Here is a 19,516-nt window from a genome sequence, read left to right as displayed (position 1 = left end):
AAAAGTGCAAGGCTGGGACAGAGGGCACAAGGCTGGGGCCAGGACCGGACCCTCCCCCAGCAGCATCCCCCTGGGGGGGACCTCTGTCCCCTAACACTGACAGCAGGATGGGGGAAGGCTGCCCCCCCACCCCGGGGTCCCAAAGGTGCTGGTGGGGGATGAAGGGCTGTGGGGAAGGCAGAGGGGGGTTCAAAGGCTCCCCCTTGGCCCCCCCAGGCGGTGCCAGGCTGTGCTCAGTGGTCGCTGAAGCCGGGCATGGGGAAGCCTCGGGCGAAGGTCTCCACACGCTGCCGCAGCTGGGCCAAGCGCTGCTGCGTCTCTGGGTCCTGCAGCAGGAAGCTCTTGAAGTCCTGCAGCTTGCCTGGGCACAAGGAGGCAGAGGCTGAGAAGGTGCCCCCCGGGCTGGGCACTGGGGAGGCCACAGCTGGAAGCCTGGGGGTCAGGCCTGGGCTCCTGGCTGCCAGAAGCACTTCGAGGGCTGGAGCAGGGCCAGAGAAGGGCAACGGAGCTGGGGAAGGGTCTGGGGAGCAGGGCTGGGTGGGCTCAAGGATCCCAGGGGGCTTCACTAACCTCCAGGATTGCAAAGGGGGAAGCTGGCAGAGGCTTGGGGCACAGTCCCTGCACCCCCAAACTCCAAGAAGGGGGGAGGGGGAGAATGGGGGACACCCCCCCCCAGTTCACTCACCGGTTTTGCTCTTGACGTCCAGCGCCAGGCTGATGCCCTCATCGATGAAGGCCACAACCTTCTGGAAGTCTTCCTCACGGAAGTGGCGAGAGGTCAGGGCAGGGGCACCTGGGGGACAGAGACCATCAGGGGACAGAACCTGCTTGGAGCGGGGGCACAGAAGCCAACCCCACCACAGGGCTCCCCAGGGCCTGGCTCCCAGGGCACCACTCTGTGCCCAGTCTGAGCCAGGAACCAGCTCCGGAACCGAGCGGGGATGCCCCAGGGGGAAGGCTGGGGACCCCCCCCCAGGGAAGGGGCAGGGTGGGGGCAGGCAGAGCACCACCCAGGCCTCACCCAGGCGCAGCCCCCCCGGCGTCAGGGCGCTCCTGTCCCCGGGGCAGGTGTTCTTGTTGGCAGTGATGGAGACGAGCTCCAGCACCCGCTCCGCCCGCGCCCCGTCCATGCCCTTCGGCCGCAGGTCCACCAGCACCAGGTGGTTGTCGGTGCCACCTGGGGGGGCACAGGAAGGGGGTGAGGAGAAGCCCCAGCACCCCCCTGCCTCCCCCTCCACATCCCAACCCCTTCCCTGCCGCCCCCAGGCCCTGCCCTGCCTTGCACCCCCATCCTCTGCCCCCCACCCCTGCTCCCCAGGGGCACCAAGGGCCAGCGGTGCCACCTGTGACCTGCTGCAGCCTCCCCCCTCCTCGTCCCCAGAGGTACAGGTAAGGGGGCACTACCTGACACCAGGGTGTACCCACGCTGGAGCAGGGCCTGTGCCATGGCTTTGGCATTCCTCAGGACCTGCTGGCAGTACTGCTGGAATGCTGGCGAGCTGGCCTGCGAGGGGGCACCACGTCACTGCGGGGCCTGGCTCCCCCCCAGGCCCGAGCCCACCGCCCTGGCACAGACCTGCTTGAGCGCCACGGCCACGGCGGCTATGGCATGGTTGTGGGGTCCCCCCTGCAGCGAGGGGAAGACAGCAAAGTTGATTCTGTCCTCCAGGTCGTAGAGGGTCTCCTTGCCACTCTTCTTGTCCACCCAGCGCACGCCCTTGCGGTAGAAGATCAGCCCTGACCTGGTGGCAAGAGAGAGCTGGCGCTGCCCCTCCTGTGTGCCACTGCCCCACAGCCAGGCCTTGGCTCCCTGGCACCGTGGGGCAGCACTAACACCACTGCCAGCCCTGCATGGCTCCTCCTGCCCTGCCACCCACCCACGGCTCCTGCCCTGCCACCCTTCCACGGCTCCTGCCCTGCCACCCATCTGTGGCTCCTTGTGTCCTGTTACCCATCCATGGCTCCTTGTGCCCTGCCACCCATCCGTGGCTCCTCCTGCCCTGCCACCCTCCCATGGCTCCTGCTCTGTCACCCTCCCATGGATCTCTCCTGCCCTGCCACCCATCCATGGCTCCTCCTGCCCTGCCACCCTCCCATGGCTCCTCCTGCCCTGCCACCCTCCCATGGATCTCTCCTGCCCTGCCACCCTCCCGCAGGTCCCTCCTGCTCAGCTCTGGCCCCAGAGATGCCACATCTGCCCTCCGACCATGGGGCATCCTCTGGAGGAGGGGGCAGCAGGGCACAGCCTCACCTGGCCCCGCGCAGGGTCTTGTGTGTGGTGCTGGTGACCAGGTCCGCGTGCTCGAAGGGCGAAGGGATGACCTTGGCTGCCACCAGCCCGCTGATGTGTGCCATGTCTGCCAGCAGGTAGGCCTTCACCTCCTCACACACCTGGGGGTGGGGGGCACCACGAGTCACAGCTGTCCCTCGTCCCCAGGAGCAGGCTGTGACCACCTTGGGGCTGCTGCAGAGGGCGATGGAGCCCAGCACCAACCTTCTTGATGCGGGCGTAGTCGATGAGCCTGGCATAGGCGCTGGTGCCGGCGATCACCAGGCGGGGCCGGAACAGCCTGGCGGTCAGCTCCAGCTGCTCGTAGTCGATCAGCCCCGTGGCTGGCTGTGAGGGACAGACAGACAGACAGACAGACAGCTTGCTGGGGCACGTGCACCTCCTCTGACCCTGGCTCCCAAGCCCTCCCTGGCACCGGCACGGAGCTGGGGACATTGGGAAGGGGATGGAGCTGGGGACACTGGGAGGGGAAGGTCAGAGGGATGGCAGAGCGGCTTGGGCATCTCAGGGGCATCTCAGGGGCACCACTGGGTCAGCAGCTTGGGCAGCAGCCCCCCCCTCCTGCCCCACTCCGTGGCTCACGTTGAGTTTGTAGGGCATGGACTCGAAGAAGATGGAGGTGGCCGAGACCCTCTTGGTGTCCGACATGTAGCCGTGGGTGAGGCTGCAGGACAGAGGACAGAGGGGGGCAGGGTGAGGCTGGGGTCCCCCCAGCACACGGAGGGGTGCAGGCTCCCCCAGCCCCCCACGCACTGGCCCCCGTCGGGCAGGTCCAGCCCCATCAGGCGGTCGTGGGGCTGCAGCAGGGCTGTGTAGGCTGCGAAGTTGGCCGGGGACCCCGAGTAGGGCTGCACGTTGACCCCCCAGCGGGCAGGGTCCAGGTCGAAGGCCTCCAGAGCCCTCTGCTCGCACAGCAGCTCGATCTGGTCCACCACCTCTGCTCCACCATAGTACCTGCAGCAGAAGGGAACTGGTGACAAGGGTCCAGCCCCGGGCTCCCCCGTGGCAGAGGGTCTGCTGGGGAGCGTCCAGGGATGGCTGGGAGGATGCTGAGGGGCCTGGAGCAGCACTGTGAGGGGCCTGGGGCTGAGAGCCTGGAGGAGAGCAGCCCCAGAGGGGATCTGAGCAATGCTCAGCAAGAGCTGAAGGGTGGGGGGCAAGAAGCTGGGGCCAGACTCAGCTCAGTGATGCCCAGGGACAGGGCACAAGCTGGCACCCAGCACCTGCTCCCCCCTTACCTCTTTCCAGGGTACCCCTCTGAGTATTTGTTGTTGAGGCAGGACCCCAAGGCCTCCAGCGCTGCCCGGCTGCAGAAGTTCTGGGGGGGGGGGAAAAGGGGGCTCAGAGCTGGGTCAGCAGAGCCCCCTCCTCAGCACGGGTGCCCCAGGACCACCACCACCCCCTGCCCCAAGCAGCCCAGACCCCACCTCAGAGGCGATGAGCTCCAGCCCCCGGCACTGCCGATCCTTCTCCTTCTGGACCAGGCTCCAGACCTCAGGGTCGCTCTCTGCCAGGCTCTCCTGCCCCGTCCAGCCTGGCATGTGCCCGGTGGCAGCCGCGGCAGCGGTGCCATGCTGTGCCCTCCGGCCGCTGCCGGCGGCCACCTGACCACCACATCGCTGCAGGGCCTGCAGGGGACATTGATGGGAGGGTGACAAGACCCTGAGCCCCCCTGCAGCACCCTCCCAGACCAGGGAGAGACAGTGCCGGGAGCAAGGCCCCAGCACCACCCCGCAGGGTGGGCACATGGGGACCCTCCTCGTTGTGCACGGTGCTGCTGGGGGCTGCTGCTGGGAGAGTGCTGCGGGGGCCCCCCTGGAGCACACCCACCCCCCCCAGCAGCACCGTGCACAACGAGAGGGGTCTCCCAGTGCTCCAAGGGGGGGCCAAACTGGTGCCCGGGTGATGTAACCGCCTCCGCCTCATTGCATCACCCGCGGGACCGTGGACACCGGGCAGGGGCCAAGGTCGGTGACGGTGATTGCCCCGGTACCGGGGACTTTGGGACGGATGCAAAGTCCAGGGGGAGGGCAGCCGGGCTGGGGGGGGGGGGGGGGGCATGAAACGGGGAAGAGGACCGGGATTGAGGGGGGCATCACTGCCCCGACCCCCCCCGGGCAGGAGATGCGGATGCCGGGATAAGCGAGGAACCGGGAGAACTTAGGCAGCGAGCCACCGGCTACCGTCAGACCTCGTGGTTAGCCGGAACCCCCACACCGCCCCATTCCGCTCCGCCACGGGCACCGGGACCCCGCTACCGAGCACCGAGTCATCCCGGGGGACCCGGATACCCTGTGGAGACCGGGATACCCTGCGGGGACCGGGAATCTCCCAGTTACCGGGATCCCTTTCCGGGTGTTGGAACGCCCTGGGGGCACGGGGACGCTCCGCGGATACCGGGACCCCCCCATCCCGGAGCACCGGGAGCCCCTGCCCGGCTCCGAGCCTCACCCTGCCCAGGCGGAGCGGCCACATCGCGGTTCCCGCTGCAGGCGCGTCCCGGCCGGCTCCCGGTCCCGGTCCCGGTCCCGCTCCCGCTCCTTGCCCCGGCCCCGCCCCCCTCGGGAGGCGGCACGAGCGCCGCCGGGGCGGGGCCAAGGGGCCGCCGGTACCGCGGGGGCTGATGGGAAGCTGGAGGTGCAGAAGCAGCCCCCACCCCCCGCTAACCTGGGGTGCCCCATCCACGACCCCCCCCAGCATCCATCCCTGACCCCCTCCAACATCCATCCCTGACCCCCACCCCCCGAATCCCGGCCTCTGACCTCCTCCCGCACCCCTGCCCCCTGCCCCCCAGTTCCCGTGCCCCGCACCCCCGCCCCTGCCCCCCAGTTCCCGTGCCCCCGCACCCCCATCCGTGTCCCCCGCACCCCCATCCCTGTCCCCCACGCTCCCACCTTGGGTTCCTCCCACATCCCAGTCTCTGACCCCTCCATCGCTGCCCCCTGCCCCCCGGTGGCTGCCCCCTGCCCCCTCCCTCCGGGGGCTCTCCGCGGGGGGGGGTCCCGGGCTCAGCACACTTCGCCTCTTTCTTTTTCTTTTTTTTTTTTTCCCAATGTTTTTTCTTTATTTTCCACTTTTTTTTCCATTTTAATTTTCTTAAAAAAATATGAAGGCAGCCCAGCCTGGGGGAGTTGGGAGCAGCCCCCAGGGACCCCCAGGTCCCTGCCCCCGAGGTGGCTCTTCTGCGTGGTGGAGGTTGGGTGCAGGCAGCACCGGAGACAGGGGCTGCAGACCTGGGCTGGGGGTGGTGAATCTGGGCAGGGGTCTCCCAGTGTGTGTGGGGGGGGTGCTCCATGGGGGGGTTGGAGCCCCAAAGCTGCCTCGCCCTTGGAGGTGGGGGGAGAGCTTCAGAATACCTGGCTAGGTGGCCCCCCCAAATACAGGGTAAGGGGATGCACCCCCCCAGCACCATGATCGTAGTGGAACCCCCCCCCCAGTACAACCACCTCTGTGCCCACCCTGGAGGTGGCACACACCCGGCCGATGGCATCATGCGGGGCTGCACCCCCGGACTCACCCACACCACCCCCAGGGACCCCAGCCCCTGCATCCCCAACCCAGCTGCAGGGACAGGAGCGTGGCCACAGCGGACATCAGGACCCCCGGTGCCAGCTGTGCCCTGGGTGGGCCATCCTTGACCCCAGGAGTGCTGTTGTGATGAAGAGGAGCCCGGTGCAGGGGTGATGGGAGGGGGGCACCATGCAGCGAGGGCAGGAGACCCCAGCCTCCCTCTGCCCCCAGCTCTGGCGGCCAGCCGAGGACAAGGTGCAGGAGACCCCAACCTCCATCCGGCTCCGGCAGCTTCAGCCGAAGTAAGGGTGGTCGTGCTGGAAGTTGTAGTCGGGGCAGACCTTCTGCACCAGCTTGTAGTCGATGCTGAGGAAGGAGATGAAGATGCAGATGACCTTGAAGGGCTTGGCGCAGAGCCAGGCGGCGTGGCTCTGCGTGTGCTCCGTGAAGCAGACCTTGGAGGGGTCGTACAGGCAGGGCTTGTTCTTGCGTGCCCGGTTGGTCTTCTCGTACTCCACGTGGCAGTTGAGGGCCTTGGCCGGGCGCCCCTCGGGCAGGGTGCTCTGCTGGGGGGGCGGGAGGGGCACCAGGGGGCCGGGCACCAGCACCTCGAACCCCACGGCTTTGGAGGGGGGCACGATGCTGACCGAGACGTTGCCCAGGCTGGAGGAGTTGTGGCGGAAGTAGACGCTGAAGGTGCCGTTGATGTGGTCGACGATCTTGCCGGTCACCAGCAGGCTGAACTTCAGCGTCTTGATGTTGAAGTAGAAATCTCCCCAGCCGAAGATCTTCTTGGTGCGCCCGGACTTGAGCGCCGGCTTGCGCCGGGCGCGGCCGCCCAGCAGCTCCCCGGCGGTTTGGTTCTTCTGCCAGTCCCAGGGGCTCCGCGCCGCCCCCGAGGGGGTCCCCGCGCCCCGGGGAAGCTCGGCTGGGATCAGACGCCCGGCATCGAGCGCTGGGGGCTTCAGGCTGCCGTAAGGGACATCCTTCAGGAGCCCGGAGGTGCCCAGCTCCAGGTAGCCCAGGGTCTTGGTGATGTGGCCCCCAGCACACACGGGCTGGGAAGAGAAGGTGGAGACTGCACCAGCTGTGCCTGGCACCCCCCTGCTCATCGTCCTGCCCCTGCCTCGTCATCCTGCCCGTGCCCATGCACCTTTCTGTGCCCACGTACCCCTCCTGTGCCCACGTACCCCTCTTGTACCCTTCCTGTGCCCGTGTACCCCTCCAGCACCACACACCACTTCCACAGTGCCCACTCCCATCCACCGTGCCCGCTGCCATGCCCTGAGCTGAGCATGGTTGCACCCTGCCCATGCAGGGAGCTGTGATGGAGATGGATCTGTCCACACTGCCAGGTGAGCTGCCAGGCCATGGCACAGCTCAGCAGCGGTGAGCAGAGCCAGCTGGCACCTCTTCAGCCCTGGGACCCCATCACTGACGTGTCCCTTGTCCTTTCCTTGCCCGAGCCCCCCCCGCCCCCCTGCTTCCCTGTCCCTCAGCCTGACTGCTCCTGGCTCTGCACCTCCCCGGTGCCCGCCGTGCCCTGCCTGCCCTGCCAGCTGCTCCTGTGTGCAGGATGCTGCTCTGTCAGCCCCGGGCTCGTCAATCACTGTCACCCCGGAGCTGGCAGGTGCTGGGGCTGCTCTGGCAGCTCTTGCTCTCGATGACCTCCTTCCCGAGGGGGGTGTGGGGTGGAGGAGCCAGCTGGATGGGCCGGGGGGAGCAGGGGGGCTGTGTTCCCGTGGGAGACTGAGGCATGGATCAGGGCTGGTGGGGCTGGAAGCCGGGCAGGAGCTGCCTGCCATCGCTGGGGTCTCATCGGATCACAGAACCGCTTGGGCTGGAAATGGCCTCCAGGAGCATCCAGTCCAACACCAAGCAGGTCTCCAGCCAGGCTGTGCTCAGCTGTCATGGGGATCTATTCACTGGGATCTATTCACAGGGATATATTCCTGGGGGTCTATTCACTGGGATCTATCCACTGGGATCCATTCCCTCATCCCAGCAGTGCCACGTGTGCCAGGCTAAATCTGCCTGGGCATCTCCCCACTCTTGCCCATTATCACCCAGCAGTAGCTGCAGCCTGGGGTCTGTGGGCAGGAGAGGAGGGTTTGGGGGGGTTCTCAGGCCAGCCTGGCCGGGGGGGGGGGAAAAGGGGGGGCTGTGCAGGGAGAAGCTGCAGCTGAGCAGCCCCCCAGCTCCCTCCCCAGCCTCTCTTTGAGCGCCGCTGCTGCTCTCGCCCTTATCTATATTTCAAGGCAGCTTCAAAGCCTGGTGCCTGTGCCAGGCAGGGAGGGAGCGAGGCAGTGAGCGCGGATGGAAAGATAAATGGGGGAGGGGGAGAAGGGCAGCCCCCCCAGCACCCCCCCTCCAGCCAGGAAAGGCAGGGAGGGGACACACACGGACACAGTAGCCCCGGTGAGACCACTGCACCCCCTCCACGCTGCCAATCCTCCACCAGGAATCCCACTCAGCTATCACAACCATGGAATTGTTCTGCTTGGAGAAGACCTCCAGGATCACAGAGTCCAGGCACCGACCCAGCTCCACCATGGCACCAAACCCTGGCCCCAGGTGCCATGGCCACACCTTTCTGGAATACCTCCAGGGATGGGGACTCCACCACCCTCACCCCAGGAGCCCACCATGGACCTGGACCTCCCTCCTCATGAGATGAGCCCAGGCAGGTGGGGGGCACCAGTAACCCTCAGCTGGCAGAGGAACCTCTGAAACACACCTGCACCCAGGGAGAGGGGACAGGGAGCAGCACAGAGGCTGCAGCCCCCATGGGGGATGTGAGAGAGGTGTCCTCTGCAGGGCAAGGGGCCATGCTGGCAGCCTCCCCCCACCCCCAGGTCCCTCCCCAGGAACTGCTGGGGGATGAAAGGGAATTGCAGAGCAGGGCAGGGCTGCAGCCAGGGCTATCGATTGCTGTGTGAGCACAGCCAGGGGCCGCGGGCAGCACAGGGTGTGAGGAGACCCTTACCCCCACAGCCCTCAGAGCACCCCAGCACGGCTTCCCCACTTGCCCGGGGGCGTCGGAGCCTGTGGGCAAGGGGCACAGTAAAACAGAGCCATGGCAAGAGCCGAGGGGAGCCAGGGTGACCCCCCCTGCACCCTGGCAGCGCTGTTGGCATGCAGGGCAGGTCCTGCTTGCACCTCGTGTTCAATATTCATGGCTCTGCTTGCGAGCAGTTGGGGTGCAGCACGCACAGGAACAGCTCGGACACGCTTCACGGGGGTGCCAGTGCCTCCTGGCCCTCCCTCCTCCTCCATAACCACCCCGGGATCTGTCCCTGAGCCAGAGGAGGGCCCTTGCCCGTCTCCAGGATGTGCAGGGCTCTATCGTTCCTGCCTGTTTGCCCTTGGGTTTTGTTGTTACACACCCACCCTGCTGCATCCACGCGTGGCCGAGACGCTTTTTGCTGCTCTCCAGCCCCCGGTGCACTTCACTGCGTGGCTGCAGGGCTGCGCCGGGGCTGTGCCATGCGTCTGCGGGCACCCGCCTGTCACTTCCAGCCGCGCTCAAGCGCAAGGCAAGGGTACGGGAAGGGCTGGGAGGGACTGGGAAGGCTCTCGGTGCCGGCATCAATTTGGCTTGTCAGGACCGGCAGTGATGGCCACTCACATCCCATTTGCCATCAGGACCAAAGTGCCGGCAGCTGCTCCCCCGAGACCCGCGGTCACCTTGGCAGAGGGGAGCAGATCGGCAGGGAGGGGCTGCGGTGAGCTCCCAGCACCCCAAGAACAGGGCTGTGGCTTTTGGGGGTACCAGCTGAAGGCCAAAGAGCCTCTGCCCGTGCCAGGAGCACACCACCTGTGCCAGCCCTCAGCGAAGGCCCTGCCGTTCACAGCCTGCACCGGGCTGGAAGGGACCCTCCCGTCTCATCCTGGCCAACCCCCCTGCAGTGAGCAGGGACCCCTCCAGCTGGAGCTGGCTGCCCAGGGCCACCCTGAGTCTCATCTTGAATGCCTCCGTAGAAAGATAGAAGCATTTGAGCTGGAACCTTTGAGATCCTCCAGTCCGAGCTGTGTCTAACCGCCCAGCCTGGTGCGAAACCACCTCCCTCAGCACCACATCCGCAGCCTGGCTCCAAGCTGAACCCCACCTGGGTGGGGGTCAGTGTCAGAGCGGCATCGATCTGCTGATGGGGGTCTCCAGCTCTCCCTAGGGGAACAGGGTCAATGCGGTCTCTCCCCTGTCACCCCACTGCCTTCGTTAGCACCGGGAGATTAATTGGAGGTGCTGAGGAACAATCCCCTCGGGCTGGCTCCCCCCCGGCGCGGCTCGGCTCGGGGCCGTGTGGCATTTCCAAAGGTTAGCAGCAAACAAGGTGCCGCTGACAGCTTCCATTTATCTCCCGGCACGGCGCGGGTGCTAATGCGGTGGCGGCAGGGTGAGGCCGCGGTGCAGGGTGGGCTGCCGGCAGGGCCCCCCAGGCACACGCCCAAGCCTGCAGCGAAACGCCTGAACGAGCGTCCCCAAGTCTGCGTGTGCCAGCAAGCAAGGTGCCAAGGGCATCACCCAGTGCCCGCCCGGCCCAGCGTGCGCCTGCAGCAAGCCTTTGCCCATGCAGCAGCAGCAGCAGCAGGGGCACCGACGTCTGCATGTGTCCTGCGTGTCCCTGCCTGTCCCTGCCTGCGTGGTTGCACACACGGAGCCTGTCTGCCCTTGCAGGGGAGCTGCTCCTCCCTGTGCGCCCCCAGGGCGGACGCGTTCCGGTGCCTCCTGCCCCGGGACGTGTCAGGGTATGGCTGTGCCAAGGTCTGTGCCCGGCTGCCGCCGCCTCGCAAGCGCAGATGGGGTTGGTGCTGCTCAGGCAAGTCCCCCGAAGGCAAATCTGCAGCGATGACTCCTCGGTGCCAGGGCAACGGATTAAGCTGGGTATGCCCAGCCCCACGTACTGGGCACACTCGAGCTGGGTCCAGGCTGCTGGTGGAGCTGGGAGGAGGCTGAGGGCTGCAGGGTGAGTCCCAGCCTGGCTCCCCCGGGGGGGGCTGTGGCCAAGGGCACAGGATAGGGCTGTAGGATGGGGAGTGGGGCAGGGGAGAGGGTCTACGGGGAGGGCTGCGGGGTGCCCTGGGGCAGGGAGTGTGGAAATGGGATGCAGGACAGTCTCAAAGGGCAAGAGGAGAAGCCCAGCTGGCTATTCCCACCCCTGTGTCCCACTGCCTCCCCCACCCAAAGACACTCAAAACCCATCCATGGCCAGCAGCTCCAGGGCCCCGGGAGGAGCAGGGGAGGGCTGGGCCCTTATTGGCACAGCTGGCATCAGCCCTGCCACACGCAGCAGCAACCCACATCAGTGCAGGCTGCAGCTCACCTCACAGCCAGACACCCCACTTCCCATCCCCTCTTCACCTCGCAGCCCTCGCAGTGTCACTCAGCCCCCTCCCTCTGGCCAGGATCCCCATGCAGCATGGTGGGCAGGCAGCTGCAGGCCCCCGGCACCAGCACAGGAAGATCCAGCACTGGGCTGTGCAAAGCCAGCATCGGGCTGGGCAAACCCAGCCGCGGGACATCCTTGGAGAGGGAAGGCTCCGGAGGAAGCTGCCCAGACCCAAAGCCACCCCCTGGGGTGATTACGGTGGCACGGGGGCTGCCGGAGCTGCCAGCACCCACTCTGGGCTCCTGCTCTGGGGGGGGGGGAAGACAGCGAGCTCCAGGCGACACTGACGTGCAGGAGCATGGCCTGAGTGGTGCCAGGAGGGAGCCCATCGCAGCCCCCCGGGCAGCCCCCTTCGCTCCTCGCAGGCTATGCAAATGCTGCGGCGTCATTAAGGCGCTCGGCACGCGCTGGCTGATAAATATTTCATAGCCTGAGTAGGACTTTTTCTCTCTTCTCTCTCCTTTTTTTTTTTTTTCCCCTTCCTCCTTCTTCTCTCTTTTCGTTTTGGTTCCTTTTCCCTGTCACTCGTTTCCTGCCTTTTCTTTTCTCAGCCGTTGTTTTATTTATTTATTACTTTTTAAGGGCTCCGCGGTGAGACAGGAGCTGGTAGGTGGCTGGGGGAGGGGGGGAGGGTGGGGAGGGGGAAGCAGGGCGGGGGGGGGCGGGGGGGGGGAAGGAAGGAAGGAAAAAAAAACCCCAAACCTGTTCATCCTCAGTCTCTCCCCCCACGGGTGAAAAAGAAAAGTGCTGTTAAGAGCAAAGGAAAGAAAAAAATATAATAGAAGGGAGGAGACAGCAGCAGGCAAAGGATTCAGGGCTTGTGTGACTCATTGGACTCAAGGAAGAAGAAAGAATGAATGGGAAAATGAGGAGCAAAAGGGAGAAGGGAGAGGGGTGTGCAGGAGAGGGGGGGGCACGGGGGTGGCAGCAGGAACGGGGACCATGGGCTGATGGGCTCGGGAGAAATGAATCCTGCTGAGCCAGGCAGCCTGTTGGCAGCATCCCTGGTGCCAGCCGGAGCCCAGACTGCCTGCGATGCCCAGACTGGCTTGGCTGGTGGGGCCTGGCATGGCAAGGGAAGGGAGGGTAGCAGGGAGAGGGGGGCACTGGAGAGAGAGGCTGTTCCCCTCCAGCACAGTGCCAGAGCTGAGGGTCTCTCAGCTGAGCCCCTTGTGCTCAGGAGTGGGCAGATATGGGCAGCTCACCTGGGTGGGTATGGAGGCAGAGCCAGGAGGGACACCCAGTGCCCTTCACTGCCAGGGCTGCCCAGCTAGGACACCCCAGTGCCCTTCACTGCCAGGGCTGCCCAGCTAGGACACCCCAGTGCCCTTCACTGCCAGGGCTGCCCAGCCAGGACACCCCAGTGCCCCTCACTGCCAGGGCTGTCCGGCCAGGACACCCCATTGCCCCTCACTGCCAGGGCTGCCCGGTTAGGACACCCCACTGCCCCTCACTGCCACGTCTGTCCATCCAGGACACCCTCACCTTGGTCCTTGGGGCTCTGCCTCAGTGCCCCTGCAGCTGTCCCTCAGTGTCCCTGCAGCAGAGCAAGCTCCGGGCTCCCTCCGCCCTGCCCAGCTCCTTGGCAGGCAACATCTTTCTGCGGGGTGCGAAGAATTGGCAGCTTCCCTTGAGCTCCCTCCCCCCACCACCACCACCTAATGTAGAAGGCCCCTAGGGACACAGCCCCCACCTCCTGCCCAGCTGCCTCCCCCCACCCCCCCCCCCCCCCCAGCCTTCCCCATTTCACTTTATTATTGCAATAAATGTAGCCATAAAAGTGGCAGGTACCGGAGCGCCGAGCTCGCTGCTCCTGAGCTATGGAAATGTAATTTCGAGTGTGCCCGGGAAATTTTATAAGATCGTATCAGGAGGGATCATAAATTGCATTGCCAGACCCCCCCCCTCCCTCCCCCTGCGCCACACACCCCCCACACCCTCCCCCCACCAGGCGAGACAGGGCTGGTGCCAAGGTCACCAGAGAGAGAGAGCGGCGAACGCGGGGCTGCCCCTGGGGATGCCATCCCTCTTCCCACACCCTCATCACTGCACCCTCCCGGCTCCCATCTCCTGCTTCCCTGCCCCAGCTCCCCCTTCCTGCCCCATCTCCCCCTCCCCACCCATTCTCAGGGCCAGCCAGGATTTATTCCCTCAGGGAGCAGAAAGAAGGGAGGAGCAGTGGCAGGGACAAGCTGTCCCCTGCACCCTCCACCCCCACCGCCCCGCAAGCAGAGGATGATTAAAACCCTCCAGGACACCCAGGGCTGCAGGGAACCCTCCCCCATGGCCACTGCTGAGGGTCCCAGCCCCACCTGGTGCACCATGATGTGGTCACAAGGACTGTGCCCCACTGAGGTTGGGCACCGGAGCAGGGGACAGAGGTGTTCAGGAGCCCCTCGTGCCCCCAGTGCTCTGCTGGGCACGCACGACCCTCCCCAGGCTTCCAGTCCCAAGCAGGTGCCCAGCAAAGCCAAGGATCTGCTCCCAGTGCTGGAGGGCACAGAGTGGGGTAGAAGGTGGTGGTCTGGGGGGGGGGGGGGGGGGGGTGTGTGTCTACCACCCACCTCTGCCCGAGGTCCTGGTCCCAAACAGCTGCCCAGCGATGCCAAGGACAGATTGCCTGGACCCTCTCCCAGTGCTGGGGTGGCAGGGTGGGCAACGAGGGCACATCTTTGCTTACGGTTGACACCCGTGCAGCCGTGGGGGCATCCACGAGGGGGGACCAGACGGGGTCTGTGCCAGCACTGGCTGAGCAATGCCACCGAGCCTGGGCGCGCAGCAGCCAGCCCCGGTCCGAGCTGCGGGACCTGACTGGGATTTATCTGGGGAGGGAGGGGAGGGACAGCTCCGGCGGCGGCGCAGGGCCCCGCAGGCTCTGCTGCTGCTGCTGCTGCTGCTGCTGCTGCTCATTTCTGCAGGCTGGGCTCTAATTTCCACAATGATTTTCCTTTTGCAACAGTGATCAGGGGAAAAAAAAAAAGAGAGGCAAGGAGGGGGTTGGAGTTGGGGGGGGGGGGGGGAGAAGCCAAAGCCCAGGGACGTGATTATTTCTTTAGCAGCAATCCAAGCGGCTGGAGAGGAACCTTCATCTTTCCTGGGCCATTTACCTTCGGCGCCCGAGCGCGAAGGCTGAGCCAAGCAGCTCGTCGGAGATGCTGGAGCTTGGCCAGGGCAGGCAGAGGTGGGGGCGGGGGGGGGAGGGGAGGGGAGGGGAGGGGGGGGGGAAGGAATTTGGAAGGTTCAGCTGCTGGGGTCTCGATGTGGCATCATCATCATCATCATCACCCCGTGGCTGGGTCACTGAGTGCCAAGGACTTTGGCTCCCCAGAGGAGCTGTAGATGTGGGGAGCAGGATGGGAAGGGGAAGGGGAGGGGGGTCACGACAAAAGTCCTTCATCAGGGAGTGTTAATTGGCACCGGTGTGATTAGCAGGGGTGGGGGTGATGGGTGCTCAGCTTTGTGGTTGTCCCAGTTCTGGGCACCCCCTCCCAGCAGCAGGCAGAAAACTGGTGATTAAAAATCAGAGGGGAGGCGGTGAGGGGGGCAGGGGGGAAGCAATAAAGCAGGCCCCAGATTCCAGTCAGAACAAGACGGTGGCACAACAGGACTGGGTCTGGCCGGGGGGCACCCAGGGGTGCTCTCCCCCCTCCTCCTCCTCCCCAGCTGCTGCTCTCCCCCCTTCTCCCCCCCGCCTCGGTGGGAGGCTGAGCTGCGCCACGCTCCAGGCTCCAGCCTTATTGAATCTCCCAGCTCGGGGTGCAAAGGGCACCAGAGGGAAGAGTTATTAAAAAAAGGGAAATGAGTCGCTTGGAAACCTTCTTTGGGAATCGCAGAGGCTGTTTGTTTGGCGCGGGATTAGCTCAGCCGTGCCGAGCACACAGCACGCAGCACCCAGCCGCAGCGCCGGGCAGCGCCGGAGCGCCGCAGGAGCCGGCGGCAGGGGGACGCCGGGAGGTGCTCCCCGGACACCGTTCAGCGCCCATCCCTGCGGCTCCGTGCCCAGAGCGACCACCGGCCGGGCTGGCAGGGCTGCACTGCCGCCCAGATCTCCTCTGCCCACCCCTGGTTCCAGCTGCGGAATCCGAGCCGTGGAACAGGCTGCCCGCGGAGGCTGTGGCTGCTCCCTCCCTGGAGCTGTTCAGGGCCAGGCTGGATGAGGCCTTGAGCAGCCTGGGGCTGGTGGGAGGTGTCCCTGCCCATGGCAGGGGGCTGGAACTGGGGGATCTTGAAGGTTCCTTCCAAGGCCAACCCATTCCTTGGCTCTAGGAACTGGTTGAATTCTCCCCATTGCTGGGAGCTGGGGGGTGGGCAGGGGGTCTCCTTGCACGGGAAGGGCTGGCAGCAAAGCCATCTACCAGCCAACCACCCAGGAGATGTGTGACAGCTCCCGGGGGACGGCGAGGGAAGGGGAATGAAGCAGGGTGAGTTTCCCCAGAGGCTGGCATCCCACGCCACCAGCTTCCCACTGGCACAGCCACCAGGCACTGCAAGGCAGGGATTTTCCTAGGAAGGGTTAATCCAGGAAGGAGAAACTTGCCAGCAACACTCCAGGTGCTTCGCAGACGCCCACCACCATCTCACCTCCCCGAGGAGGGAAACCGAGGCAGGGTGCCAGGGAGGCACGATCCTGCAGAGGCACAGGATGGCAGCGGGGCTCTTGTCCTGCCTCCGAGTCCCCACCTCCCACTCCCCTCCCAGGCTGCTTCCTGGCGCCGACCCTGGTCCAGCACCGCCCCTGGCTGCTCCTGCCTGCTCCAGGGGCAGTGGCACACGGTCCCCCCTCCACCGCTGGCTCTCGTTTGGCACTGCTGTGGGTGGTGATGCCACCTGGGCATCGGGGACCGTGGGGCTAAGGCTGGCAGCTGCGTCCCAGGAGGCCAGGAGGTTGTGGCCAGGAATTGTCCCTCCTCTGCAAAGTGAGAGCTGCTTCTGTGAGCCCAAGGACAGAGCTGTGCCAAGCCTGCCCCAGCCCCTGCCTGCCCCAGCCCAGTGTCACCTGGGCTGGGCAGGATGGACCCCAAAGCAGGGGGTAGCCAGGCCAGCCCCGCTCTGAGGGCCCCCCAGGATTTAATGCTCAAAGCACATCCAGATTCTAAGCTATAAAGCAGCAGCCTGGGGTGGGGGGTGGGGAGAATGGGGAGCTGGCCCATGGACAGCAGCTCTGCCACCAGTCCAAGCTCTGCCAGCCCCAGCCCTGGCACTGGGAGTGTGAAGGCAAATCGTGGGCAGCAGCAGTGGTGGAAGGTGGGGTGCTGAGGGGAGGTGATCTGCACCACACACACACACAACACAGGCCCCCACCAGGCCCCCACCAGGCCCCAAGAGCTTGCCCCTGGCAGCAGGGAGATGGGCACCCAGCAGGGACAGTCTGGGTGGGGAGGACACCCTGGGGGTGCCCACAGACACCCACCCGGGGGTGAAGGCAACCCCTGCAGCCACATCTGCCCCCTCGCTGCCACCACAGCCCTGCTGGGGCACAGTGCTGGGGAGCTCAGGTCCAGTGCAGCAGCTGGGGCTGGGGGGAGCCGGTGGGGACCCCCCACCCCCATCCAGCTGCCTTCTGTCCCCCAAGAAAGTTTTGCCCCCACAAATGCAGAGGATTGGGGGGGGGGGGGGGGAGGAACAGCCTCCTCCAGCAGCCCACCCCCACAGCAGCAACCGCAGAGGGGTTGGGGGTCACCACTCCTGCCAGCTCTGCCCGGGGCTATGCCACACCCCCCTCACCCCCCCCCCCCCCCAGTACCCCAGGACGGGTCCGGTCCCCCCAGCTGCAAGCCCCCACCTCACCCCCACCCCCTCTGCCTGCACGGGCGGGGGGGGGGGCGGGGGGCAGGGGCAGCGCCCTGCTCCTGATTCCATCAAAACAAACCCATTTGTCTTGAAGCAGCTCCAGCACCGACAGATGCTCCGCGTTAGATGGACACGGGGAGGGGGGCGGCGGGCGGGGGGCGGGGGGGGGGTCACGCAGAGCCACCCCCACACACAGCCACACGGCAAATCCATCCCCAGCTCCGTGCCCGGCGAGGGGAGCGTGGCAGGGAGAGACAAGTTGCAAGAGCTTGTGCCTGGGGGGGGTTAGGGTTGGGGAGGGTTGGGGAGGGAGGGGTTGGGGGGGGGGGCTAGTGGGAGGTGGAGGGGGGGGGGGGGGGGGGGGGGGGGGGGGGGGGTCCCTGATGTGCATCCAATTCCCGAGAGGGAATTGACTCGTTTGATTTTATTCATGAAACACAGAAAGTAAAAATGGAGTGTCAGGAAATCGCAGATGCTGGGTGATGAGCCTGCCCCCCCCCCCAAGCCCCCCCTCCCCAACCCCGGCAAAACTGCGGGGGGGGGGCGCACAGATCACCACCCCCACCCCCCCCCCCCGCTTATTGATGACCACCACAGACACCAGCACCAGAGGCTGCTGGAGCCCCCAGCCCCTGGCAGCTCCCGCGGTGGGGAGGGGGTGAAGCCTCGCTGGGCTCCAGGAGGAGGCAGCAGGGAGGAGGGGACACAGGCAAGGGTGAGTGGCCTGGGGGAGCATCTGGGGCCTGGGGACATGAAGGGGGGGCGGTTCTGAGGGGGGGGGTGGGGGGGTGAGGGGATGTCTGCAGCTGCTCCTCCCCTTCCATACACAGGTGAAGGGGCAAGAGCAGGCGAAGCCCCCCCCCCCCCCGGCCCCAAGCTGGGCAAGGTCAATCCTGTCCTGGGGCAAATGCCCAGAGCCCCCCAGCCAAGCCCAGGGGGCACTTGGGTGGGGTGGGGGACACGGGGGGAGGAGTTGCTCCCCACCCAGCTCAGGAGCTGAGCCTGCACCGAGTCACGACAGGGATGAGTTGAGGTCTCCCCTGCAGGTGGTTTTGGTGCTCGCAGCTCCTCCCCGCACCGCCCCCCCCCCCCCTCCCCCCGCAGCTGGACCCTCAGCCAGCACCCCCAGTTCAGCCAGCCAGGGAAAGGGGGGGTGGGGGGGGCTCACCCTACCCCCCACCCCTGCCCACTGCTCCCACTCGCAGGTGTGGGATGTGAAGTGCTCCGGATCCCCTCTCCCACGCGTGGATCTGTCTCGCTGCCCCCCCCCCCCCAGCACCTGCCAGACGATGCCTTCTGTGCTCTGCAATAGGGGGGGGGTGGAGGAGGCTGCTTGTGACCGGGGACGTACCGGGACCCCCCCGCCCCACGAATCCCTCCCCTCTCGGCCACCAACTCCTCGCGGTGCCCGGGAGCGGTGGCCCCCACCCCACAGAGTCCGGGACAGCCCCCAGGCCCTCACCAACTTAGGACTCCCCCCCCCAGCAGCTGTGTAATCCCTGCCCCCCCCCCCCCCCCCCAGCACTGTGCAACTCTGTCACTCACCTCCCTGCAAACGCCGTGTCCCCCCCCCCCCCCATCACTGCATGACCCCCTCCTCAAAATTGCATCCCCCCCCCCATTATCTGCTGCCTCCGTGGCAGCCCGAGCCCCGGCGACTACACGACCACCCCCCCCCCCCCCCCCCAATTGCGTGTCTCCCCAATAACCCCACGACACCCCCTCCCCCACCCCGGACTGCATGGACCCCCGAAATTGTATCCCCCTCCTCACGATAATTGCAGGACACCCCCCCCCCCCCGCCCCGCAGCTGCCACCCCCCGGTAATTGCGACCCCCCCCCCAGCACTGCACCGACCCCCCGAAATTGTTCCCCCCTCTCACCCCATAATAATTGCAGGACACTTCCCCCCCCCAACTACAACACCCCCCCGGTAATTGAACGACACCTCCCCTGCTCCCCCCGACACCGTTCACCCCCCCCGGTAATTTCAACATCCCCCCCGCGACATTGTCACCCCCCCGGTAACTGCACGATCCTTCCACCTCGACTCTTGCAACCCACCCCCCCCGGTGACTGCTGCAGCCCCCACCCCGACATTGCCACCCTTCAGCACCGTTCCCCCCCACCCCCCCGCTAACTGCACGGACACCCCTCACCCCCAACACTGCCCCCCCCCCCCCCCCGGTAACTGAACCGCCCCGCGGTAACAGGACACCCCCCCCCGGTAATTACAACCCACCCCTCGGTAATTACACACCCCCGGTAATGGGACCCCCCCCGGCAGCCCCCACCCCAAGATCCCTGTGCGGTGGCAGCAGCAACTTTGCCTCCCGCGGGCGGGACGTACCCCTGTGTCCCCCCCCGCCACCACTCCCTGTCCCCGGTTCCAGCCCCGGTCCCCTCCCGGTACCTGCAGCAGCAGCGGCAGCAGCCACGGCCCGAAGCGGGGCAGGCGGCGGCGGAGCATCGCGGGGCTCCGGGGCTGGCGGGCGGCGACGGGAGGCGGCGGCGGGAGGCAGGAAGAAAGTTGGAG

General features: G+C 66.3%; 2 protein-coding genes across 2 annotated transcripts; both read right to left on the bottom strand.

Annotated features, from left to right (window-relative positions):
• Nucleotides 1-202: 202 nt before the first annotated feature.
• On the bottom strand, nt 203-4,850 carry SHMT2 (serine hydroxymethyltransferase 2). Its single transcript, XM_054177400.1, has 12 exons — nt 4,742-4,850; nt 3,718-3,918; nt 3,529-3,608; nt 3,044-3,244; nt 2,873-2,954; nt 2,495-2,617; nt 2,252-2,391; nt 1,577-1,742; nt 1,405-1,504; nt 1,022-1,177; nt 686-793; nt 203-361 (listed from the first exon to the last, which is right to left on the bottom strand). The coding sequence occupies exons 1-12, from the start codon at nt 4,763-4,765 to the stop codon at nt 234-236; spliced, it is 1,509 nt and encodes a 502-aa protein (XP_054033375.1). The 5' UTR covers nt 4,766-4,850; the 3' UTR covers nt 203-233.
• Nucleotides 4,851-6,006: 1,156 nt separating this feature from the next.
• On the bottom strand, nt 6,007-19,470 carry NXPH4 (neurexophilin 4). The gene is made up of 2 exons (XM_054177438.1): nt 19,394-19,470; nt 6,007-6,858 (listed from the first exon to the last, which is right to left on the bottom strand). Exons 1-2 carry the CDS (start codon nt 19,448-19,450, stop codon nt 6,094-6,096), a joined length of 822 nt encoding a protein of 273 aa, XP_054033413.1. The 5' UTR covers nt 19,451-19,470; the 3' UTR covers nt 6,007-6,093.
• Nucleotides 19,471-19,516: the final 46 nt, after the last annotated feature.

This window comes from Dryobates pubescens, chromosome 40, assembly GCF_014839835.1.
Source record: "Dryobates pubescens isolate bDryPub1 chromosome 40, bDryPub1.pri, whole genome shotgun sequence".
In the NCBI taxonomy this organism is placed as follows: domain Eukaryota; kingdom Metazoa; phylum Chordata; class Aves; order Piciformes; family Picidae; genus Dryobates; species Dryobates pubescens.
The sequence above is the reverse complement of the archived record's forward strand: the minus strand, read 5'-3'. Positions and strand labels throughout refer to the sequence as shown.